The sequence below is a fragment of the Leuresthes tenuis genome, unplaced genomic scaffold (assembly GCF_036924035.1).
Source record: "Leuresthes tenuis unplaced genomic scaffold, fLeuTen1.0.hap1 SCAF_23, whole genome shotgun sequence".
In the NCBI taxonomy this organism is placed as follows: domain Eukaryota; kingdom Metazoa; phylum Chordata; class Actinopteri; order Atheriniformes; family Atherinopsidae; genus Leuresthes; species Leuresthes tenuis.
Genome location: NW_027325377.1, coordinates 19,136,420 through 19,162,256, shown reverse-complemented (window position 1 = coordinate 19,162,256; position 25,837 = coordinate 19,136,420). Strand labels below are relative to the sequence as shown.

General features: G+C 40.3%; 2 protein-coding genes across 2 annotated transcripts; one reads left to right on the top strand and one right to left on the bottom strand.

Annotated features, from left to right (window-relative positions):
* The first annotated feature begins 461 nt into the window (after window positions 1-461).
* Window positions 462-11,084, top strand: cracr2ab (calcium release activated channel regulator 2Ab). Its single transcript, XM_072377363.1, has 17 exons — window positions 462-1,222; window positions 2,197-2,308; window positions 3,452-3,641; window positions 3,776-3,922; window positions 4,764-4,854; window positions 5,587-5,682; window positions 6,817-7,004; window positions 7,210-7,281; window positions 7,454-7,502; window positions 7,593-7,675; window positions 8,052-8,625; window positions 8,742-8,880; window positions 9,318-9,399; window positions 9,767-9,881; window positions 10,346-10,447; window positions 10,591-10,667; window positions 10,836-11,084. The coding sequence occupies exons 1-17, from the start codon at window positions 1,067-1,069 to the stop codon at window positions 10,921-10,923; spliced, it is 2,361 nt and encodes a 786-aa protein (XP_072233464.1). The 5' UTR covers window positions 462-1,066; the 3' UTR covers window positions 10,924-11,084.
* A 297-nt stretch (window positions 11,085-11,381) lies between these two features.
* On the bottom strand, window positions 11,382-25,438 carry prmt8b (protein arginine methyltransferase 8b). The gene is made up of 10 exons (XM_072377867.1): window positions 24,656-25,438; window positions 23,786-24,010; window positions 22,470-22,625; window positions 21,526-21,589; window positions 20,488-20,630; window positions 20,083-20,170; window positions 17,715-17,830; window positions 16,130-16,280; window positions 14,273-14,394; window positions 11,382-12,839 (listed from the first exon to the last, which is right to left on the bottom strand). Exons 1-10 carry the CDS (start codon window positions 24,722-24,724, stop codon window positions 12,756-12,758), a joined length of 1,218 nt encoding a protein of 405 aa, XP_072233968.1. The 5' UTR covers window positions 24,725-25,438; the 3' UTR covers window positions 11,382-12,755.
* Between the last annotated feature and the right edge of the window lie 399 nt (window positions 25,439-25,837).

The following is a 25,837-nucleotide window of genomic DNA, read 5'->3' as shown; positions in this document are numbered from 1 at the left end:
CTGTGGGTGGACCCCGGCTGAAAAGCCTAAGGCCGCTTCCTCATGACATCACATGGTTGCAGAATGACTTGAACACTCGTCTGTGAGGCAAGACTTCCTAAACTCTGATCGTGGTCAATGCCGTGTTGGTACCGAGCGGGAGGAAGGCTTTATGGTCTTGTGCGTGTATTCTTTTTAAACGGTAAGACCTTTTAGTTTCCGTTTCTGGCTAATTCAAAGATAGTTTGTAGTTTACTTTATTTATACACATGATAAATGTGAGAAGTTAGAATCAGCCTGAGTTTTGTGAACATTCTAAAACATCTATTTTATCTTTTGGAAGAGTATAACCTTTTGATTAATGTTCGAGTGATGAAGGTAAAATATGAGCCTATACATGTCGGAGATGTATCTGCAAGAGAAGTGTTTATTTTTCTACCACAAAGCAAGGTGTTCATTCCAGAATCACATGCACAGTTAACAGTCTAGAGTTTCCTACGGATTTAGAATCTATGACACGACTGCGGTCCAGCTCTTCACGCTACATGGAAGACAATAATTCAAACTTCTCTTGCAATTTACAGTTGGGTTAGAATGGCTGTTGGAGAGCAGAGGTGTTACATTTGCTTCTTAGGAAACAGCTGCTAGAGTCTTGCAGGCATTATACCGTCATGTGTTCTGTATGGCGAGGTATTACGATAATCCTTTACACTGTGCTTATGTACCTTTTGTGAGATGCTTGTTCCTGGCTTACTTGAAAAGGGAAGTGCTGTATAGTTGTACCTAATGTGGCCCTGTTGCGTCAATGTTTATGTAACCACATTTATCCATTAGCTTTCTTGAAGAATCCACATTTCCCAATACTCTTGTGAGAAGTATTTGGCATAACTGTTGCATTTGTGATGTTTCTCTCAATATAGAAATCCGCAGCCAGTTTTTCAGCGTTATCACTGATCTCATCATCTGATGCTGCTTCCTACTTCTATCGTCATGTTGACTCTAAGGGCCCCAGGCTCTTGACTGCCACTGAAGTGCATGCTGCTTACAAAACGGTGTCACTCAAGTGTCCTTAAAGAGAGTGCCAGTCATGGAGGAGGAGGAAGGCAAGATGAACGGCGTCGTACTGAGCTCAGTGAGGAGAGGCTCGGACTGGGGTCGTATCACCCTGTTAGACAAGACCAAGGAGTTCTTCCAGACCTGCGACGTGGAGGGAAAAGGCTTCATCAGCCGCACTGATATGAGGGTTAGAGATATGGAGACTGTGTGTTTAGTTTTAAACTTTAGATGTTTTGTGTGTGAGAGGGGATGTCGAGAGCACATTCGGGAAGTCTATAGATTACTGGGAATCAGTGCAGTCCAGCTTACTTAGAGATATGAATATGTCATGATCTCAGGGCTGGAAACTAGAATTATTTTACATTTTAGAGGCGGCAACCTACATATCATCATGAATATGGCTCACATTTGTTAAATGTTACATGAAAGCATCTGGTAAATCAGTCTGATCAATCAGATTGCTAATAGGGTCGTCTCCCTGTGATATTTCCTTCATAGCGAGCAGGGCGGTTGGCTTTTCCTCAGCACTCTCATTCTTTTATCTGTCTGAAACAGACCCAGACGATCAGAATGCATTAAGCCTCCGCTAAGAACAATAGGTCACGAGGACAGGCTTTTACCTGTAGCACAATTTAGTGTCCTATTACACTTTAATATTAGTGAATAGCAGACAGGAAACACTAAATGAAGGATTCTCTTCTTTTTTTTTTCTTCCATTTCATATTGTTAGAGAAACACTTAACCCTCTCTGTGCACTCGAACAGACTGAGAAGAGCAGGAATAGCACCATTGATGGAAATGTTAAGGAATATAATTCAGTTTACACACACACACATGATTTCACAGGCTCTGGTGAAGATCACAGACAGGAAACAACACACACAGGAGCCTTTAAAGCACAAAGCACGTCTGAGCTGTGTTAATTGGGCCTGGACTTATAAGCTTCATGCATTCATTGACGTTGAATGTATTGAGGATTTCTAAGAAAGCTTCGATAGGATATAACATGCTGTGTTTGAGTAGAGGGGCAGATGCAAGTTATTATTAGTCCTAAAGGTAAACAGCCTCTAATCACATCTGCAGTCAGCATGTTTCATGTGGCTTTGAATCGATTTTTTTAGCATTTTGAAGTCCTCTCTGTTTATTTTGTTCTCCTGACAGAGGCTCCACAGACAGCTGCCTCTGTCTGCAGAGGAACTGGAGGATGTGTTTGACTCTCTGGATACAGATCGTGCTGGTCACCTCACACTGGAAGCCTTCTCCTCTAGATTTAGTAGGTTTTCTGCCGACACGTGTGCTTCTTTCTCCAAACTGCTTACCGTCTATCAGACCTGGAGCAGATGAAAATGGGATGTAAAAAATGGACATTTATATCCAATAGTTGTTTTAAGGGAAAACTTCCGTAACAATCCATTGGTTTCCTTTTTGAAGCATTTGAATGCTTAAAGCTCCTTTATGTAAAACACAAACAACCCTATTTTATATTAAAATGCATGTGTGATAGTGACACGAGGATAAGTGATTAGCAGAATCACAAACTTAAAGTTGAATTTGGTAACTTGAATAAAAATCGGACCTAACTGCAGTTATACAACTTAGACAGTTAAAAATAATTATTGGAGACAGTTTTTCCTTAATGTATGGCCAAGGTAAGTGGTTCTGTTGAACTCTTCCTCAAAGTTTTGTGTTCAGTTAGCAACTTCTATATTATTTTTAAAGCCATGCGCAAGCCATCCTGCACCACCACCTGTTGACACTACACAACCTAGTTTGCTTCAATCCAGTTAATAGAAACAAGCATGTTGCACATTTTCTATAAAGCAACATTTCAAAATCTCATGTCAAATTTGCTTCTCATATCTAGATTGTAAGAAAGCTACAATAGGTGTCAGTTACACCCTCCTCTACAGCTGTCACGGTGCCAAGTCATGTCAGCTTCCACGGGAGGGAGGGGCTTTTGAAGTTTTGAGGCTGAGCTGAAGCACAGCAGAGAGGGAGATGCAGAGGCAGGGACTTGCAAGGGTTATTTGTTCAAATTCACAAATATACTCCATCCTCAAAGTCCAACTTTTTTTTTAGGTTACCAAATTCTGCATTAACACAGTAATGTCACTCACTGCAGCTGAAATCTCATACCAGACCCAGTACCGCAGAACCCAAAGGTGTAGGCCTAAAGAAATGGTCTCTCTTCTCCTATTTGCATATCCTATATGCAGTACAGTAATTTTAACTTTGTACATAAAAGGCAGCGTCACTTTGCTATAATGGTCAGTGGCTTTCACCTTGAACTAAATGTTAGATGGGACATTCCAATTTAAAAAAAAAAAAAAAAATTAGTTTCAACTTTAAATCCCAGATTCTGATTAAATATTGATGGGGGGAAAAAAAGCTGCTGCCACATCTCTGTCTCCACCAGGTCAGTTCCTGCATGGTCGAAGAATCTCTGTAACCGATGACCAGAATCAAGCCCCCAGCCCAGCCTTTAAGGCAAAGGAAGCTCTTTACCAAAGCCAGTGGGAGGCCAAGCTGTCAGGGGTTGAAGATGAGGAAGAGAGACATTTCAGTATGTTGCTGGAAAGCCTGGGAGCCAGTAATGTGTTTGAAGAGTGAGTGTAACCACTGCAGGGCAAACTTTTATGTGCATATCTATTTTGGCAGTGTTGCCATTGTTGAAGGACCTCAGTCATGACTGAACTAATATAACCAATCTCCCTGTTTGTGTCTTGTACTTTATTTATAGTCCAGACGAGGTGCGCAGTCTTTGGGCTCAGCTCCGACGAGATGAGCCTCATCTTCTGTCCAATTTTGAAGAGTTTCTGGCCAGGGTCACATATCAAATCAAAGAGGCCCACCAGGAAAAGAAGGAGATGGAGAGCGCCCTCCAGAGGTGAAAGACTTGGACACACATGGCAAAGAATTTAAAAAGAAAAAAAAAGACATGAATACAAGTAGGACAAAGAACACCTCATGGTATGCAAGGAAAAAAAAAGTGTTACTAGTGAGTACAGTCTACATGAAAAACACTAATTCCTCAATTAGCTCCCACACTTGAAATACTTAAGTGCTGCTTTTATGTACTAAGCTAGTATTTCAGTCCATTAGCTACCAAAAGATTGGTGACATAATGGTCGGTTTGTGTGCGTGTGTTTATATTATGGCCTTCTGCTGGATGTACATGTACAGCCTTAGACTGTTTGCATGGATTTACCAGTAATTCTCTCCAGAACAACCCCTTCATCCGTGTCAAGTGACCATTAATCTGGACGCACACTCTGACCTTTACCATGGTGGAAACCCACTAATATCCCTGGGTGAACATCAAAACAAAATTAATTTAATTCATTAAATATGTTTATTACTTCAGTCCATAATATAGAAAGCAACCTGTACCTGGTGATTTGTGATATTATGTGAAATTGCAGGTGTATCTGTAAACAGCTTGAGCAACTATGGGATATAGAATTTCCAATGTCACTGCATGGTACAGTGTTGCGCTTGTTATTACTTTACATTTCACTAATTGGCTGTCAGGGTTTTAACTGTCAGAGGGAATGTAAATACCAAAATACCATGGGGGTATGAAAATTAAGCTCAGTTGCTGTTTTGTTTGCATGTGTGTTCAAGTTTCTGTAGGAAATTAATTGCACTTACAGAAGGATTGATACAGCCTGAAGCTCAGTCGAGATGACAACTATATATTTATATAACTATATATTTCTTCACTGCAGGAAGGCTGCGACACATGACAGTGAGATTCGCCATTTGTATGAAGAAATGGAAGCCCAGATCAAAAACGAGAAAGACAGGCTACTGCTAAAGGTAAAAGACCACAAACATGAACACAGCCTGCCAAAGCAGCTCCCTCTCTTGGCTTAAAAGAAGCGGGAAAAAATATTCACCGTTCTTTCAAAAATGTGAACATAATTTTGACAACATGCCTGAAGACCATTTCTGTGCAATACACAGACTTGTTACCTTGCTCATCTAAAGACGGAATGTGACACTTGAGCAACTCTTTTTGAGACAACAGAAAGCAGTTGTGGGCCAGTATGAAAATGACCTAAGTTGAATCCTCCCACATTCACCCTGTTAGGGTGTATTCAGTCATTTTAGCGTGTCCTGTGTCGTATGTTACAGCAGATCATTTGTTGTTGATCTAGCCTGTTCCAACACTTCCCACAAGTGCTCATTCTGATTCAGATTTAGGAAGCCTGGATGTCTGGAAACAGTCAGGCTCTTTGTTTCATACCTTGCATTATTTTGTAGTATGACAGTATAGATTCTCCAACTGTGGGCGGCTTAGGCTGCTGCTCTCAGGGAACTGTGTTTCTTGGTCTGAAACGGTTTAATTGCCTGTCAAAGTAACCTCCATATAAATGCCAGGACTTGGGAATTTTCAAACGACACAAGACGATCATTATTCCCTTCACCTGTTTGTGGCTTTCATGTTGTGGCTGATTGGTGTGTATGTCTTGGAGGAGGTCTTTAACTTCAATCATGTGGCGCTCTTTACCCTGTGATCTTTAATCCTTTTCTCTTCTTACAATGCAGGACTCTGATCGCCTTCAGTTACGCAGCCAGGACCTGGAACACCAACTGCTGTCAAAGGAGAGAGAGTTGGAACATCTTTTCCAGAAGCAGAAACGGGTGATTTGACATGTACATCTTCTAACATTATTCAGTCATGGCAGATGTAGATTCATTATTTATTATATGAACATATGTATATCTTCCTTGTTGCAAGATTCCTGTCTTGAGGTGTTAGTAAAAGGGAACGTGTGCTTCTTGGGGGGTTTACTTTTCTTTAATGTGTAGCATAGAATCTAAACACAAGTAAAAGTTCTGCATTTTACAATCCAAAGTCCAGCCTTTGCATTTGTCATTTCCAGTGCTGCCTGCAATCAACGCTTGTTCACATCACCGAGTAACACATTCATGCAATGCACACCTAGTGGTTGATTTGGGATGCTCTTAAACAAAGCTACTGTTGATGGAATCAAAGCAGCTGTCTTGCAGCTTACCAACGTATCCTTGCAAGAGCTGCTTCTGATAACTGTAAGCCATGAGAGACAAACACCAGTTGTTCTGTTGTTGGCTGCAAGAGCATTCAAACACAAGAATCTGTGAACTTGCAGCATCTGAGGAGCATGAGACTATGTGGACTGCTTTAAATTTAATAGCAATGTCACAGTGACTGAATAGGAAAATCCTGTTGAAAAGATGCACAGCTGACATGCCTGCTGTTACCATTAGCTTTGATTGAACGCCTACAGTCCAGAGCAATGTTAAAATTGTGTGAGGCTACCAGAAAATGTGGAAAATTTTAGCTTAGTTATAAACCTCTGAATGCTGGGTGCGGATTATTGTGTTTCATGCCACATTTTGTGCCATTAGCGTAGCCCAACCTCAGCTGATTCTGGTTCAAAGATGTGTAGCTGAACTCCAGGGTTGTGTTTAGGGGTGGCAGATTGACCCTAATATTGAGGGTTTGTTGTATTGGTATCTAATTTTTGGGATTTATAGCATACGCTTTCTCTCTACAGCTAAAGTAATAGAAGGTTTTGGGGCTTAAAAACCCAAAGACGGCAAATGAGAGCCAATAACAGTATTTTTTGCTTAGTTATTTGTATTCTATTTATTTAATTTATTTACTTAATTTGTGTGCACTTTGCACTTTTTATAAAAAAAAAAAGCAGAGAATTGTAATGGAATAAAGACATTTTACTGTTTCATTATTGCTTCAGTTGTTCTCCAGTAACAATTTTGGGCATTTTTCTGCAGTTAGAGGTCCAGTGCCATGCGCTGAGCAGCGAGAAGCAGGAGAGCCACGTGGAGAATGTAAAGCTGAAAATGACCAACGATGAGCTGTCCAGAGCGCTGGAGGGTACCAGCCAGGAGCTGTCCCTGGCCCAGGAGCAGCTGACTATGCTGCAGGAACAGGCCGCCCGGCTGCAGCAGGAGAAAGAGATGTGGGTAGACACACTCTATACTCACATTAAAGATGCTGATGTGTAATTCCCAGTTATTCTGAGATATGCCCACTCCTTAGTTTTAATTTGAACTTTTAAACTGAGCCTTAATTTGAAATAAACTCTGCAAGAAAGGAGGAAATTATGTTCCATACACAGCGTAACTTGTGTTTAAATGAGAGTTTGTCGTTCTGTCTTGCTCAAGGGAAATGTATAGAGTAACTGAAGGACTGCAGAGGGAGAAGCAAAGTCTCATGAAGCAACTCGATCTCCTCAGGTAAGTGGAGGCCATTCACTGAGAACTGTTCAAATGTTGTGTAGTTAGCTTTGTTCATTCTGGCCTCTGTTCCTATCCTTACCTCATTAATCTAATGATATAGTGCAGTAAGTCAAATGTATTGAAATTTTGTCAGTTGAGCACTTATTCTGTTTCTTCTCATTCTTCCTAGAGAAATGAACAAACATTTAAAAGATGAGCGAGACATTTACAGCGGTGTGGTAAGTCTACTTGTTCTGAATGTAAGCGCATTGAGTTATCTTTAACCTTAAAAATAAAGCTGTTTAACTTCTTCTCCTTGTTAAAATAAGCCTCGAACTTCACTCCGAAAGAAGCAGAAGCAGAGGGCGGGCCTTGCCGACTTATTTGATGACCCCAGCCAGACGGCAGAAAGGTGAATTATTTATCATACCAATGCTCTTTGTTTAACACGACTCACCCCTGTCAGATTGTTTTCTGGTTGACAAATAGGAATTTTCTCTCCTGTGTGATGTGAAAATCATGTATCAAAGGAGGAAAAACAGAGGATACCTGATTCTAAACACTTGCAGAAATCATAAAATCGGTTTTACTTTAGCTGTTACAAGAGTCTGAAATGCAAGGCCTTTGCCTAATATCGTCATCTCAGACAAGTGAATTGATCCAGTTTATCCTCTGTTTCTCCTCTGTTCCCAAAGATCCCCACTGTTGGTGGACGGGTCCTTCCAGTCTCTGGAAGCCTTGCCTATAGAGCACCTTCATATCGTGTTTGTTGCTTCCTCCTCCTGTAGTGAAGATGACATGCTCACCCCTTCCTCAGTCGTGACTACCAGCACCCCTGCATGTCAACAAAGGTCTTCAGTGAAAAAGAACTTAAACTTGGCCAATGGTAATGTCAACCTCGCTCAACCCAAAGTGCACGATGTAAAGATAAAGACCAGAAAGGCATCTGGCAAAGTGGCCATGACCAAGAAGGTGATGGTGAAAACCAGAGAAAGGTCAAAGAGAGTGGAAACTGAGAAAAAAACAGGTGTAGAGGAGGAGGTTCTCGATGCACCGCTGGATGGGTGGCCCCTCCGCCGGGTCATCTCCATCGAGGAGGACCATCTGCCACATTTGCTTCACGGTGGACCTCAGCCATTACTGCATCAGCTCAGTGAGGAAGAAGACGAGGTGGATGATGAAGAAAAGGAAGCACGGAGTGACGCTGAATCTAGTGTCGTCATGCCTGAGGATTTCAGTCCACCTTCTAGACACACCCTGGCGTCCACTGAAGCTACTTCTGTAAGGAAACCCCGCTCTGCACGAGCAAAGAAGATGCCTTTGTTTCCAAGAGGACAGCCTGTTGGGAAGGAGACTCAGCAAGTCAGTCTACAGCTACAAATGTGTTTTAATGTATCATCAACCTGTGGGGAGATTTCTGCAGAGGTATTTTACAAGATGTTTTTTTTTTTCCCTCTTTGCTCTTTTATCTCCTTCAGAAGATAAAAGAACGAGCGCTGTTTGCCCCAGACCGTCTGTTTAAGGTTGTCCTGGTTGGAAACTCCAGTGTTGGCAAGACATCCCTGCTGCGCTCCTTCTGTGAAGGCCGTTTCCACCCATCAACAACTGCTACTGTGGGTGAGAAGAAAGACCCTACACTTGTGTTCATGCTCGGTAACATTCAGGGGCTGTTTTGAACTATTTAGAATGGAGTGTGTGGGTTTGTATATGCTAACAGAGAAGACTGGAGGGGTGTGACTGCATCACATGAATGGGCTTGTGAAGTCACACTGCCTGTCTCAGAGCCCTGGCACACATTGCACAGCAGATTATGTCACTTCTGGTGAATGTTTCTCACTGCTTTCATCTCTCCCATACCTCACATGAGCCTTGTTATCACCACCTTGTTATTCCTTTCTCTCTTAAAACGGGCATCCCACTTGGTCCCCCTAGTGACCATTCATGTCATTGTTCGCCCTTCTAAAATGTATAAATGCAATCATGTCTATACTCTTTCGTGTTGCCTCATATTATATCATTCAGATGTGGGAAATAAACAAAAACCTCCTAATCAGGTATTGACTACAGTGTGAAGACGATAACCCTGGACAATATGCAGATAGCCATGCAGCTTTGGGACACTGCAGGTCAAGAGAGGTGAGTTAATTTCAAGGTGCATAATAATTCAGAAACCTGTTGGATGTTATGAGTCAAAATCAGTATAAAATATGTCTATATATCGTCTATATATTAGTGACTGTTTAGAAACTTAGTTTTAAAGATATTTATTTATTCTTGTAATGTAACTCTTTGTACAGCTTAAGTAATAAATACTTAAATATCACTTAGTACATTTTTTTTGGCACTTTATTTTAGAAAAGTAGACGTGAGTGTATTTTTTATTTTTTGCTTCTGTAATCGAACTACGAAAGAAAGCTTGATAACTAATTCAAAGGCACGTGAAAGTCTCAAATTCCTATGTAATTGGTGAGTGTGCTGACATCACTCCCTGTCATTGACACAGGTACCGCAGCATAACCAAGCAGTTCTTTCGCAAGGCTGACGGCGTGGTGGTGATGTATGATGTCACAGTGGAGGAGAGCTTCAAGGCCGTGCATCCGTGGATCATTAATGTCCAGGTCAGACGTTTGACCCCTGAAGCCACGCAACTGTCTGTGTCGGTTTCTTCACCACTGAATTCAGTTCCAACTCAAACCTCCTAAAATGTGATATCTTGACTTTAAGTAAAGGTATTTTGAATTGAAGCTGAACCAGATCTGACTGTTCTTTTTATGTCTCTCTGCCAGCGGCAGGCAGGATTTTTGTTTTCACTCTGTACATTCGTTCATCCTGTTGTCACGAATGTAATATCTCTTGGACACCTTGAGAAAATGTCTTACTAGAACTACTAGGACTGTTTTAACAGTCAAAGGTTAAGTCTGGACAAACAGGGACACAGCCTGCGACTTTATCAGCTTAGAGAGAGAGCAATTTAGGTTTTCATCTGCCTCATGCAAGTGACCCAGCTTGACAGAGGTACTGAACTGAATAACTGGAGTAACCCCCCTCTTAAAAGTATTAACTAACTTCTTTATTTCCTTAGGAGGCAGCAGGTGAAGGGATACCTATTCTGCTGATTGGAAACAAAATGGACATGGAAAGAGAGAGGGCGGTGTCATTTAAAGATGCTGAGCAGTTGGCTTTTGTGAGTCTAAATGACAGCGCCTGGATAAGTTTTTGTTTCTTCCTCTACATTCTTGCTGATTGCTTTAATCATGCAATCAGCAATGCATTTCTTTCTCATTTCTGCTTTAAGAAAAAATATGCTTGTGCGCATATCCTGTGTAGGAAAACAAGGTGATGTTCTTTGAAGTCAGTGCCTACACTGGCAAGAATGTGACAGAGTCCCTGACTCATCTGGCCAGGTAAGATCAGGACCTCTAATTATCTCGGTGTGTAAAATCCCAATACAGACCAAATAAAAATTATATACTGCTCACTAATCTTCTGATGTTATGTTTAGTGCTGCTGACACCACCGTGGGCTCATGCAGTGCCTTCTCTTTTCCCCTATTTCTTTCTGCTTCTGCTCAGAGTGTTAATGGAGCAAGAGGACAAGGTGAGAGACACCACAGTCATCCTCAGTGCTCAGCCTATAAAGAAGAAAACCTGCTGCAAGTGAAGACACACAAGCAACAACAAAAAGATTCAAGCTCTGCACTCAATTTGCTAAGCCCCTTGATCAGTTTTTGGACAGTGGATATACAGTGTTTGTATAACCACTGTTTATAAGATTAAAATTTTGTGTTGGACTCATGTAACCCTCCTTTGCCCTTCCCTCAAAAGCGTCTTTTTTTTTTTTTTTTGCCCATAGGAGCAAACTGCTGTCAAGCTGGAATAATGAAATCTCAAAGAAGCTTTTTACAGTAAAAACAAGGAATTGCAACAATCCTTGTAAATAATGCTGTTGCCAAATCCTACTAGTACTTTGTATAAGTATATATGTAGTTAAGAGATATGTATTATGATTATTTAGAAAAAGAAAAGTCACCCAAAAAGAACAATTGAAAGTATATTTTAGTTTTTTTTTTTTTCCCCCATGACTGTAAGTTTCAAATCTAATTTTCTCTGCCATGGTCTTGTTTAGTATGCAGGTTTTTTTTTTTTTTTTTATGATGTAAAAAGAGTAGTTTTGAACAAAAAAATCACACGAGAAAGATCTGACTGGAATTTTTGGACATTTTATTCATCATCACAGTCGACTTAATCTATATTCTTTGTTCAACCAATCTCCAAAACAAAGTGGCTCAAGACATATTGCATCTTTTGTGAGATGTTGTTTTCTCACTTTTTACTGGTGCCAGAGCACATTTGTTCTGAATGATGGTCAATTAAAGAAATACATAAAGTTACATTTCACATCTTTTATAAATGAATTAACCAAAAAAGTTACACATGCAAATATTAAATAATACCATAAAACACAATGAGTGTCTGTTCTCTCTATGCAGTTAAATGGCATTTAATAAATCTTCACTATAGAGCCGGTCTAGGATTAGATAATAGAAAAAACAGAGCCACATGTGAAACAGTTCTCTTGGTTTAGAAAACATGCCTAAAGTGTGGCAAGTTGCTTTAATGTTGATGCATTTGGGTGCACATCATAAGAATTTCGAAAATCAAATGACCATTGCGTTAAAAACAAAGTGTATTTTCTTTTATTCTTTGTCTTCATGGTTTTTAACAATTGTGTAATAATAATAAAGCTGCTTGGGTCATATTAAAGTAGCTTTCATTTCAACATAGGAATATTTTGAAAAATCTATGTATTAAATGTGAAAATGTCCATTATAGTCGGTTAAAAAGTTCCTCATATACCTGTATGATCATTTTTAGTTGTTTTCCTTTAGACTGTTTTAAAAAGGCCTGATTTGATGCTACAGGCATAACAATATTCATGTCACTGGCAGGATTGAACATTTCAATTAAAAAAAAAACAAAAAAACTCCAGCATTGGTTGTTGACCAACATAACGGCTTTACACATGGCCCTATACTTTATTCTTATTTATGTTTTCTCAGCTGAGCTTTAGAGTAATCTCAAAATTGAATAAACCATTAAAGAGGACAAAAAATGGCTGCGGCCTTTCAAGATCACGCAGTCGCTGTATGTTCTCTAAACAGTGATAACAATGTAGAGGCTTGAATGCTTTTCATTTCATAGTCGAAAAAAAAATTAATTACAAGAATCTGAGGGAAAGAAATCAAGTTCGTGTAGGATGTTACATTCAGTGATGTGTCCCTGTTGATCTTGTGACCGCGCTATTGCTGAGAGATACTTGCTTATTCTGATCGCATGACTTAGATCCCGGCTTGATGGCATTCTATTAGATGCATCCATTTGCCCTCTCTGGCCAACAGAAATGCTTGTTGGAGAGCATGTATACCCCCCCCCTCCCCCTAGTTGTGTCCAGAGGGGCTGAGGGTAGGTCCGCACCCAGGCCTTAGTTTGTTCCTAGCGCATTTTATAGTCGTGGGAAATGGCAGCTTCACACAGTTGTCCTTTAAAGTCTAGCTCAAGGGTGAACTCCAGGTCACGCTGCAGAAGGTAAAATCGAGAAATAGAGAAATGAATGTAGGACATGACCATTTTGTGTAAAGAAACCATCCATAACAAAAAAAGTAGCTGGCCTGATTCTTTCTAGCCTTACCTCTAGGACTCATTAATTAACACAACAACTATACAATAAACTAAAGGAGAACATATGATGTCAGCTAAGCCCGGGAAGTTCTTTTATTGTCTTCCTTTTGTTTCCTTGGGGAATGATTAATCAGATGGTAGGTTAAAAACATCAGTTTTGCAGAGGTTTTTTTTCTTCTTTTTGCACATTTTGAACCCACTGATCAAGAAGTATTAAAACACACACATCCAGTATTTCTTCAGTATTTACAACATGCTTTTGGAGGGCAAATAGCATTTTTATTTGCTAAAAAAAAGGAACATTATTAAATTCTATTAGACACCCTCTACCTGAAAGTGAACCCTTGAATAAACATTGTTTTAGGAATATCGCATTGAAACATACTATATTCTCCTTTAGTTACTTGCATTAAGATTATTATTATTTTTTCTGTTATAAGGATGATGAAACACTAAGTTCAAATGAGGAATGAATTAAATATGCACTGGTTTGCATAGAGGGACAAAATGCCTTTCAATTAACATCTACGTGTGTATTTGGATGTTTTGTGTCCACTAGTCTGAGAGAGTCATGAAGGCAAAATATCCCAAGACCTAAAAATTGATGTGCAAGAAAAATAAATAAAAACCTCTTGGTGTAAGCAGTCTGAACTTGATGTTAAAAGAACCTTAAGTAGTCTCATTTAGGGCTCATAACAATTTCTTGAGAGAAGGATAGAATATTTAAAAAAAATAATAATTCAGTAGGTACTGTGATGAGCATATTGTTGTGAATCCCCAGTTTGGAATTCATGTTATAGTGAATTTGAAATATGAATTCTAACACCATATCCATGACATCACAGGTGGGCATAAGAAGAAGAAATGTGCCAAACTGAGATCCTTGTAAACTAAACTACGTCTGTCTCCATGAGAAAAATAACAACAATTCAACATATCTAAGTAGCCTTTTTGAATTTCTAAGAATACCATCAGCAATGTTCAATATTCAGGAATTTCCCTTCATGGAGATAAGCCTTTCACTTGACAGTATGACCAAAATGAAAAATGTACGTAGCTAAATATGTTTGAATGAATTAATCACCCGTGTATACAAATGGGAACTTGCAGTTTTTCTTTCTTTTTGGACTTTTTGGACAAACTCAACTCACTGGCTGTTTTTTGAAGGCTTAAATCTAAAGCACAAATATTAGTGGTATCAATCATTTCTCTTGCTCCACTGGTACATCCACTTTTCTTTCTCATTTTCACACAACAATATTACCACATGATCTAAAGTAAAGGATCTAAATAACTTTAGCACGGTTTAAATCTTAACTTTTGATCCTTACCACATTCTTCTCATTGGGTCTGACAGTGATACTGCCAAAGATCTCCTCGCCCTTCTTGACAGTTAAGTAGTCCTCTAAATAATACACTGTCTGCTTCCAGTGTGTGCTGGGAGCGTCTGGAGCTGAAGATAGGATGAGAAGATAGAACCGACAATGGAAATAAGATGAAGTCGATGGAGAAGATCAGATAAGAGAGGAAAGAGGGTGAAATGATATTAAAGAAGAGCAGGTAAAGCATCAAAAGATAAACAGGACACTTCGGATGAGCCCTAAACTGCCTCTGGCCTTTAAACGTAAAAGAAATCTAAGTGAAAAGTGTCTGAAATCCTTCGGTGATGCTTTACCTCAGGCCTGACACATGCAGCTAAACATAGAACCTCCTCTACAAATTATTATGTAAGCATGGATGTATTAGCATAAGCTTACATAACAGCTAAGTTACTTTCACTATAATAAGTGTCCTCAAGACCACAATGTGCTTGAGTGGTGATTCCATTGGCGCAAACACCAGTTTGGCTCATGTAACATCAGCAGAGTATAGCCAAGAGCAAAGATGGTGAAACATTGCTGAAATTGCTGCAGGGTGCACTTGGCTGCCTCTTGTGTCTAAGGTTTGAAATTCCTGCAAAGTGCAATTTTTGGAACTACTAAATTTGCTTCAGTTTTACGTGATAGTTTTATATGTTGCCTTTACTGGTACCATAAGGCTCTGGAGGACAATACTAGAAAAAAAAAGGCCATTGACACAACAAGTCATTCCCCTCCATTGTAAGAGGTTAAAGAAAGTCCTCTCAGACATATATTTAAAAAAATAAAACTGTACATGCCAATAAAACAAATTGTATACCTGTATATCTTTCTCTTGACATCGATTAAACCCCTCAGAACTAATCTCTGTTCATTCCTTTATCTTTATCTTTCTAATCTTTTTATCTGATTTGCGGATTAATAAAACAGTTTACCTGGCTCACCTGTGCCTTATTTAGTATTAAGGGACATGCTAAATTGAGCACTGCCTCTCCTCTCCCCCGCTTGCCTGCAGTTTGCTCCCCCCACTTTGAATCAACAAGGAAGCTTGTCTGCTCCTCTGACAAAGCCGATACAGTACCGGGAATCAACTGGGGAATTTTTTAATTATCGAGCAGGATAAGGAACTCCAATGCTCAATTTGTGAATCAGGAGGTTCCAGAACACAGAGAGGTGCTCAGAACCACTTGCTGGGAAGCTTTCAGTCCATTTACAGAGATTTAATTAATTCTATCCTCTCTTTGTGCATGCGTGTGCTCTGGTTGATGCCAATTTATGTTTCCCTTTCTCCACAACACAAATTGAGCCTTGACTTCAGAGCAGAGTGTTTTTATCCTTGTGACATGAAATCTGCTGCAGTTTCATGACTCCTCATGTGTTGCAGAGAAAAACACATGCAGAGGAGCTTCGGTCGTGGCTCACACCGAGCCGGGTCGACCCAAACTGAGTTTAGAACTGAGTGCAGACATTCATACAGTACACATGAATACAACTGAAAGAGAGCAAAAAACTGCTGCTGAGACAGTTAATATGATCTTTCTACACGCTGACATTAGCATACAACTAATCATGTGTTTCTAAATGCTATCGGTAGATATAACTTGTTCCCCGGGCTCTGGCAACTTAGCCCCAGTCTTCAAGGGGGGATTGGTTCCAAGGTACAAATGTTCAGTCATGGCGTTCACTGCTTGTTTTGCTCCCGATACGTTTTCTAGCATATAAAGACCAACACGTGAGCATGTTAATGAAGTTGAAAGACAGTAAGTTTTAATTTTTCTTTTTTTTTTCCTGCAATTTTGAGTATAGAAATGAATCTGCGTGCACTCTCACCAGTGGAAAAGCCCGTCTTCTTGTGGCATTTGGTGAACTCTATGTTGAAATAGGTGACCAAAGCGTGGACATAATCATTGCGCTGGATCTGCAGACAGAAGGCTGAGGTGAAGGACAGGTCCTCTGGCTTCACAGTGTAGATATCCACCTCCTGGATTTAAAAAAAAAAAAAAAACACAGTCACAAACACAAGCGCATGCAACTTCTCACCACCATCTCCCTCACACATGAATTGCATACATACAGTATGCAAGAGCTTCTTCATTATTCATCACGATTATCGTGCATGTGTGTGAAAGCCCACAGGTTGAATCACGGCTGGCAAATGAAGCCTGCTCGCAGTACACATGCTGTGTGGGTGTCGTCTCTTGGGATCTTCTATGGAGGGAGATTTTGTGTGTGTTTGTGTGTGTTATATCACACACTGCCTTGTGGACATAACCACAGTGATCAGGAGGACTTTTTTGCAACCTGCTCGGCATCTCAGTGGGTCCAAAATAGAGGAAGAGCAGGTTGTGTCTGCTTTGCATGTTGATGATGTTGTATTTGAAAGCACGAGGATGAATTTTACACTGCATCCTGTTCATCTTAGATGGCCATGTGGCATCAGCATGACAGATTGTGATTTAACACCTCTGTCCTTTCCAATGATATCAAGCCCATATCATATACAGCAAACCGTAGGAGGTGAGAAACAAAAATCCATGGAAGCGACTTTGTAATTTTAGTATGTGGAGAATGACTGACAGTTTGAATTAAGACAGGGTGAGATGGCTGGCAGCAGGGGGAAATGGTTGAACAAGCCCTGTAGAAAATGAGACAGGCAGTGAGAATTAATTTTCAAGAACAGCAGTCAGTTACTAACTGGTAACTAACCCTCCAACCTGACACTTAAACTACCTTTTTCAACATAAAATGAGAACCCTCGCTTATTGAAGTAACTGAAGAGCCAGTTTAATTTCCAGTGGTGACTCAATGACATTTCACCGTCACACAGAGGGAGAGACGGAGTGAGACCTCCCCATTTGTTGAAACTAGTGAGGCCTGACATTGTTTAAATCCAAGGATGTGACAGAGAAGGAAGAGAAAGAAAAAGCAAGTGATTAAAGTGAGAGGAAAAAATGAAACCACAAAATGATAAGAGAAAGAGATAAGGAAAAAAAATGAATGGCAGTATCAGAAGATCCAGATGGGAAGTAACATGATATACAAAGGAGAGAGAGGACAATGAAAGAGGAGAGAAGCAATGACAAGAGGAGGATGAACAAAAAAGCTATCACCTCTCCAAATGCTCTCATCTGCTGTTCATTTGTGAGATGAAAGGAAAGCCACTGCTGTATCCTCAAGCATGGAAACAGAGCTGCAGTCTATTACGACTCAACAGAAACCTCTGTTATGCACTTGAAAATAGTCTCAGTGAATGCTCAGGGGTACTGGAAGTGGCAGATGTCTGTGACTTTTTTGAAAATGTGTGTACACAAAAGATTAAGCATGGAAAGGTTTTTTTTCGAGGTATAAAACAATCTGACACAAAAGCCAAAATGTGCCCACACACTCATCTCTGGAAAAGTACATAGAAACTAACCTTTAGGAGGCAGGCGTTAGTCACTACCTGCTTGGGATCGACCACATCCACAAGAGGCTCTTTGATGGCCACATTGCGAATGCAGCTCATGTCGAACCCATAGACGTTTTCCCACCCTATGCACACAGAAAACATAAGCATCTAATGCACATGCACACAGTAAGTGTTTTACTTGTTTTGGCATCTTGAATTGTGCTTGCCACTCTTCTCCTTATTTCTGCCAAGCAGTCAGCTCAAAAAGAGGTATCGAATTCCAGAAAGAATACAAAAAAAGAACACTTAACCCTGCCAAGAAGAACAGTCCTACACTTACAGTTTTATGTCCTATCTAGGTCCTATGTGGAGAATGACAAGTCTCCCTAAAAATAAACTCCATCCTCCTCCAGTGTGTCTGGCAGCCTTTTTGTTATAATATACTGAAAATGCACCAAACAACCTTTCCCTCCCCCATTCCCTCTGTCCCTCCACTCCACCTTGTTTTGTCAGGGGCCCAAACACCAAATCTGGATGATGGAGGAATGCACCACCAACGCAGAGGAACTAAAAATAAGAATGTGAAGGTTTGGGTAGACTCTGTTCTTTGGGGATTTGTGTGAAAGAATGTACCTCTGTGTGAATGCTTTAGATGTAATAAAACAAGAGAGGGCCACCTGAGAGGCAAAAGGAAACTCAGTGGGAGTCATTGACCCAGATTCAATACCGATACAAGAGTAAATGGCGCCTTTAATATTGGCACCTTGATCTGGATCACAAGGTTGAGCTCAGTGCTCCGGCTGTGAAAACTATTTGAACACGCGCAGTGAGTTTAGAGCAGTGAATGTACAACAGCAAATGAAGGCAGGGGTCTCTACCTCACACCATTCATATGTGTTATTAATCACCATGTATGCATATATGCCCTGGTCTCAGTCACCCCTTGGCAGATTGTTTATGGCCTTTGTGACTAGCTTTCTCAACCTTTCTCCTAGTGTGTTCTCTTCTAAATTATGGACCTCTCCTTATTCCTTATCTTTGCCCTTTTGACTTGACTATGACATTGCTCATGACATCTGGATATTGGATACTGAAGTTTTGCTAATCCTAAGTATATGAAGATTGCCACAGTGACTGTCTACCTGGTTTTGACCCTTGCTCTGCAAATAAACCTGCCTAAAATAATACAATCTGTATTATGTGAAGGTGCCTCCTTGTAACTGTAAGCCTGCAAGCAACTAAAATATGCTGTGTCTTGGGATGTACTGACAAATGGATAAAGAGCCCAGAAAACCTGAAAACCTGAACCGAGGAGACTAAATAAATACAGGAGTTAAGCTGTGAGGCATCAGAAGGAGAGTCGGTAAACTGATTCTGACACTTTGTGTGCACAGTAACAATCTGTCACAGATAACCAAATATCCACATCATCTGGTTGGGATCTTTGTTAGGATCAATATCAAAGTATGTAAAAAATACACTCCTGACAACAGAGTGGCATTACTTCTTCAAGAAAGTATAGTGAGACAAACTGACAAGTTTGTCAATAAACCTTTTTTCTCTTCAACAAAGATGCTGTAAGAAATAGGTTGATATGGTCACATCCCATGTTTAAAAAGCTTGACGTTAGTGTTTCATCCCTTGGTTGCACATTGTAGTGTTGACTGTTCTCCAAAGTGGTGAGGGGATCATTTTAAAATCGATTGTACACCATCTTTATTTTTCTAAAGCTTGACAACTGAGCAAAGAGATGACGGACAGTTTAGTTTGCTTTCAGACCACTTCAAGAACAATGTGCTGACAGGTTGTTACAGAAGTTTGACCCAGTGAGACGATAACTTTGCACCCGCCAAAGCATCAATAGCCACAGACCTAACTGGACATTGAACTGTGACAAACCCATGACTTTTTCAAAATGGATGATTCACTAATTTTTCACCTAATGTTATGCAAATATTAATGGATTATTCTTGGCCAATAAAACCCCTTCACGTTAGTAATTTGATATGTAAAGTAAACATGGGTGGTTCATGGTGAAAATGTCAATAACCTCTTTTGGTTTCGTAGTTTCGCTAGTCTCAGATGCACGTGGCTGGTTCAAAATTAAATCAGCCCACAGTTTATGATTTGTCAGTAGCAACTGGCTGGTGAATTCAAGTGGAACAGTTAGCTTTTAAAGTGTCATGTATGTCTTTAAGGAATTGATGGTGGCCACCATGAAGCTGGAAGAGTAGTTGCTCTGAGGACTTGCATAAACATGAAGGTTCTTACTACTTAGAATAAGTATAAGCTAGAAAGAGAAAATGAAACCTGGAGAGTTGTCATTTAGCAATGCAAATCTGACAAAAGAAAAGACAAGAAACAGAAGGTCAACAAATCTATGATAATTACTCACAGTGAATCTTAAAGTCCTTGTACTGTCTGTCTTCGATGGCTACCACATAGAGGGCTGCCCTGTCAGGAAACATCAGGCCTCCAGGTTTCTTAAAACAAAAACAAAAAGACTTCAGGTGTCAAATTCACACACGCAAAGGCCATCCATCACCTTTATTGTTCACACACCTGGAATGTAATCTAGGAGTTTAAAGCCTTCGGGCAGCTGGTGAGGTTAGAAACCAAATCATTCATATATGACCTCAGCATATGTGCTGCAGACACAGGCAAGTAAGCGGCTGTACAGTAAATTCTCCCTTTCATCGCTGTCGGGTTGGGTTGCATTTCAATAGGCTCATTTGCCAGTTAGCTAGACAAATACACACACACACACATAAAGACCAGGCCTCCAGCAGCACCATCATACCAGCCACTTGTCCCTGGCGAAGATGACAGTGTTTAGCATGGACTCATAGAAGAGGCAGTAACCCATCCACTCTGAGATGATAATGTCCACCTTCTCCACAGGAAGCTCCACCTCCTCCACCTTGCCCTTGAAGATGGTGATGACTGCGATGTGGAGAGTCACAAGAAAAAGTGGGCAACACATTTTTTTCGCAATATCTTCATCATATTAATGCAAATCAGGCAATGACTCCTATCACAGATCACACGCTTTTCATGCCTTGTGACTACCATAAATAATTACAGCTTTGAAAACATTGTATGTCTTGCTTTCTGTTATGAATTAAAACACCTTTGTTCTATCATATGAGACACAAGCAGATTTTATTAAATTTTTTTTAAAAGGACATGTCAAAGTACAGGGGAAAGTAGATTTTTATCAGGTCAGCTTATTGCACAGAAATGGATTTGGTTTTGTGTAACTGGATGGTAAAAGAAAAATAGAACAAAAAACTAATTTTTCTATAGATCAAAATAAATGCGTTTTAGTTGTTTGTTGCTAATTAATAAGCAGTAATACATCAAATGTGATCCTATCGTAATTGGCTCAATAATACTTGTGGTAATTTTTTTAAGGGAAGGTCTGCACATTGTGAATACAATTAGCGTTTGAGTTTTATTTCTTGTTATCACCAACTAAATGCTAGAAATCATAAATATAAATAATGAAATTAAAAACAGTCTCATGTCAGATGTGGAGGTTATGGAACCCACAATCTGCTGCCAGTCGGCCATCTGTCACGCTCAGGGGTGGCATTTCACAATGGAAATAAGCCACACTGAAGGAATTCTGATTGATGGCAAAATTCATGATTATTTGACATCAGAGACTAGCTGCCAGTTAACCATCAGAACTGTGACTAATAATGTTGAGTGTGACCATAATGATGGAAATATGTAGATTTTTCATGCTCTGTCAAACCCTTATGTCGTTGCACAGTTTTGCATTCAGACAAATGGATGTATGGCATTCATAAATGGAAAATCGCCTTTAACTCACCATTGTGTAGGTGATTTGATTTGATGATCTTCTCTGAATATTCAGAAATACTTGAACATTCAATCTGCAGGCACAAGGGCAAGACCTATCAGGTTAAAAAGTCCTCTGTATTTGAAACTGCTGAATATTTTGTGCAATATTTACATCATGTATGGGTTTATGTTTTCATGAAACACAGTTCTAATCAATGCATCTATTCATTGAAATATTTCATGTCCAGCAAGTATAATATGCCCCCTTCCCTGTACAACACAATAAGGCTTATATTTTTGGGTAAAACTAGAAGGATAAATTTAATCAAGCCCTGCCAATCCATCTAAACACTAATGCCCATAGTCCCTCACCTGAGACCTCTGTCAGCCATACGTATAAAGCAGTTCATGAATCAAACTGTAGGAAACACAGCCAGACACCTGTACCTTCTGCCCACCTGCCTCTGTGTCTGAGAAAACTTTCCAGTTTCTACATGAGACGAACTCTGGAGAGAAATTCTCACTAGATCAATTCTGTGTGTACTTTTAGATAACCTGAGCATTGTCAAAATTACTTTTTAACATATATGTTAGAAGATATATATTCAATTTAACACTTTAAAGTGTCATTCAGCCAGGTAATTACAGCAACAGTAATTTCATTTATTCATTGTATAAGGTGCTTTTTTTCGCATTTTGATGAATAACACTTGAAGGCACGCTTTAAGCACTTTTTCTTCTATTGTTTAATCATTTGTATGCAAACTCTATATCTAATGCTCAGGGGTAGAATACTCTCTATCGCCTATTTGGGTGACGTGACGGACAATGAAGAAGCAGAGTTAAATGTGCTATCGATTTCATGATTTGAACATATAGGCTGTTCTTTCCGATCATGATTTAACTAAAAAAACAGTGAGCGTTAGATTACAGCATCTGTTTGGGGTCTGAAGGTGCATCTATTTGTCTCACCCCATACACGTGTTTGGCTCCGGCGTTAGCAGCAAACATAGAGAGGATCCCTGTACCACTGCCAACATCCAGGACGATTTTATCTTTGAACACGTGCTTGTTGTGGTACATGGCATTCCGGTACGTCAGCGTCCGCACCTCATCTTTCAGCATCTCCTGCGTGTTAGAGATAAAAGTTCATAGCTGTGACACACATCTGAGTTACAACCCATTCTAATCTGAATAGTGTGATTCGTGCAAATACAGTTGCACATCGATATTTGTGTATTGATGTTTTTCTGTGTAGTAACGATTTAGGCCAAAAGCCTCAGTGACAGTACCTGTCTTGAAATAGACAGGAGTACAACACAAAGCCTTTGGGGACTGCCTGATACCCATCTCCCTGAGCCCATTCACACTTCCCACTTTCTCTCTATCTTGCTATGAACTCTTTAATCAGGACACTCTCTTTGTCTGCGAGCAGGCAAAAAGCTGACCCACATGCTAAATATGGACACCATTTAAAAAGGTCTATATGTCCCCAAACTTTTCCACTAGCTTCTTGTCACATTCCAAGGTCATTAGTTAGGCTATACCATCAGCAGTTCACTACAGATGGTTTGAAAGACAAATGTAATTTGTTTTGACAGTTAGAGTGCTGATATTACCAAGCATCTGGCATGTTTTGTGTGAGTTGGATATAGAAAATCCTCTTTTGCTCTCCAATCATACACGCCCCATCAAGAAAAATAATTCATCAACTCTCCATTTCCCTCAAGATCAGGCTTAAATCATACAGTTTGTTAGTTTTTTTGAAAGACGACTGCCTCGTAGGTTGACTTGGGAGTTTATTAATTTTTTAGAGGCGCAACAGGCAACTTCCAGCTTTAATCTTGGGAGAGATTTTTTAAGATTGTTGTTTTATTCTGTGCCATTTATTCAGTCTAAATCCATGTTTTGACAGAAATCTTGAAACCGTTTCTCCGTCTGGAAGTTTTTCATGCTGTTTTCAGCAATTGGTTAGTTTAGACTTTGCCTGTATACCGTCATCTGAAAACTCCCTGTCATAGTCAGAGAACCAACACTTCAGAATTATGTATCTGTGAGCGCTATTGTCTTAGCTGCAGATAAAACATCTATGCCACCAAGATATGGATCACAAGCAAAATACAAGACTCTCTTTTTGTGGACATCATAGTGTTGAATCAGCTGTGGTTTCTAACAGAAAGTCAGGCTAACAGGGTTGAAACTCATTGGCAGATCTTACAGAAGGCATCTGGTGTCATTCTTTTACTCTAATCATATCAAGCTTCCTGCTGTCAGCCTGGTCTGCTTACCTCATGAATGCCAAAGTGTGCATAAGAGTCAAAGTAATAGTCCCGTGATGTCATTTCCTCCGGACTGATGAACTTGGCAATCTTGCCTCGTCCAGGACAGGTGGCCAGGGTCGCTACATGAGGCACGTGGGGGACACAGGGCACATGATGGGTAGTAGGCACTGGTTTAGGCAGTGAGGAGGGCTGAGCAGACTGGGAGTGGGGGGATATGACAGGCTGTTGCCGCTGTGATGCAAAAACAGCAAAAAAAGGGGTTGAGTGAATTTGTGTTCAAATTTCCAGAATCCATCAGCAATTAGTTGGTGTCATGACAGACAATTACAGGGAGTCATTTTGTGTGAGTGGATGTGCCTTAATATGTAGGCTAAATTAAATGCAAATCGAGATTTAACCTCATGATAAGCAGTCAAAATTTCATAAGATCATACAGCCTTCATTGTCACACATATATAAGACTTGATATGCTACTATTGCACACTATGGGGAAAGCAGGTAGAGGTCGGAGGTTCCGTTTCAGCACCAAGGACAGAGGACATAACCACGTTCAGCCACGTACAGCAATGCATCCATATCATTTAGCCTGAATGTAAATGTAAACCCTCTATACATTATCCCTACCACTGCAGTTTGAGGAGTCTACTCATGTCAAGACTGCAGGACATGCAGATCAGCCGTAACATCTGCAGGACCCTGGGAAATGCACTTTGCTCGCACACCACCACCGACATTCTAGATTAGGTTGACAGTATAATAACGTAGATAAAGACAAATATGAAATTCGAGTCAAATGTGTTGTCACCGGAAAAATAACAAGACCGTGAGTGCCCCGGTCCCGTTGATGTCGGGTACAGGACACCACAAGGTCCCTACCTCCGAGCTGTCCGCCTCCGCCATCTTCCGCCGTAGCAGCAAACAACGTGATGAGTGCCTCAGTCCCATGAGAACCGACGAGATTTTACCCGCAACTCTTTTAAGTGCACTGAGACACTGAAATCCTATAAGAAATGTGTAAAAAATAACGCAAAGCCTCAGAACATATCACGAGACCACACGTAAAGCTGAAACTAATGAGAGGAAAAGCAGTTTTTTCGACCAAATTAGGCTGAACCTATTTCCCCATAAAAGTTCTAAGAATCATTTGCGCAAGGTGAAACGTTCGACTATCCATACTGTAATTGTGAAACAGGTAGTTTTAGTGGGAGGACTCAGTGTGGTCGGGCAGTCTATTGGCTGGAGAGACCGTGTTGCGACTGGAAGGTTGCAGGTTTGTCACAAGCAGGGGAGTAGGTCCATCCGTTAACGCGCGCCGTTTATGAGAAGCTGCCGGTTCATCTCACATCTCTGGTCGCGAGTATCAGACAAGATGCAAAGTGTTACCCACGACCAAAGAAAAAGCATCCAGCTGCTCAGTAGGAAGAAAACTCCTCCAATTGCTTCTCCTCCTCCGCTCCTTTAGCGGGTGAAAACAAATGGCATCTCAAAGAAGTGGGACTCGGATGCCAAAAGTCGAACAGTTGCCATCTCCTCGCGCTGAAGGAGGTCCTAGGTGTCTCTGATCCCGCTGGGTTCCTCGGAGAGAAAGTTATAGGGGGCTCTGACTGTGAGTGTGAAACACGAGACCTTCGGATTACATTAAATGAAAGGCAGCCAACCATGAATAAATAAATAGTAATAATAATAAAAAGTTAAAAATTCCTGCTCAAAGACGAAGAAATCTCTGCAAAATCACGCCTGACTCTCCCACAGAAACAGAGCCCACGCGCCAAGCTATATGTTTCTAAGCCTCTCACTTATATAACAGGTGTGTTTGTGACAAAGGAAAGAGAAAAAAAGACACGACATGCTGGTCTTCTCGTCTTTCATATGATCACACTGAGAAGCTGAATATTTAATATTGCACTTTTTTCTTTTTTTGTATCACATTCATATTTAAGAATAAACATCGTAGAACAAAGTCACAGGTGTGCTCACACTGTTCGGGAATTATCAAAACCCTTAAAAGTCAACGAGCTTCAAGGGGCACTAGTTTTTTTTTAGAGATTTGAATGGAGT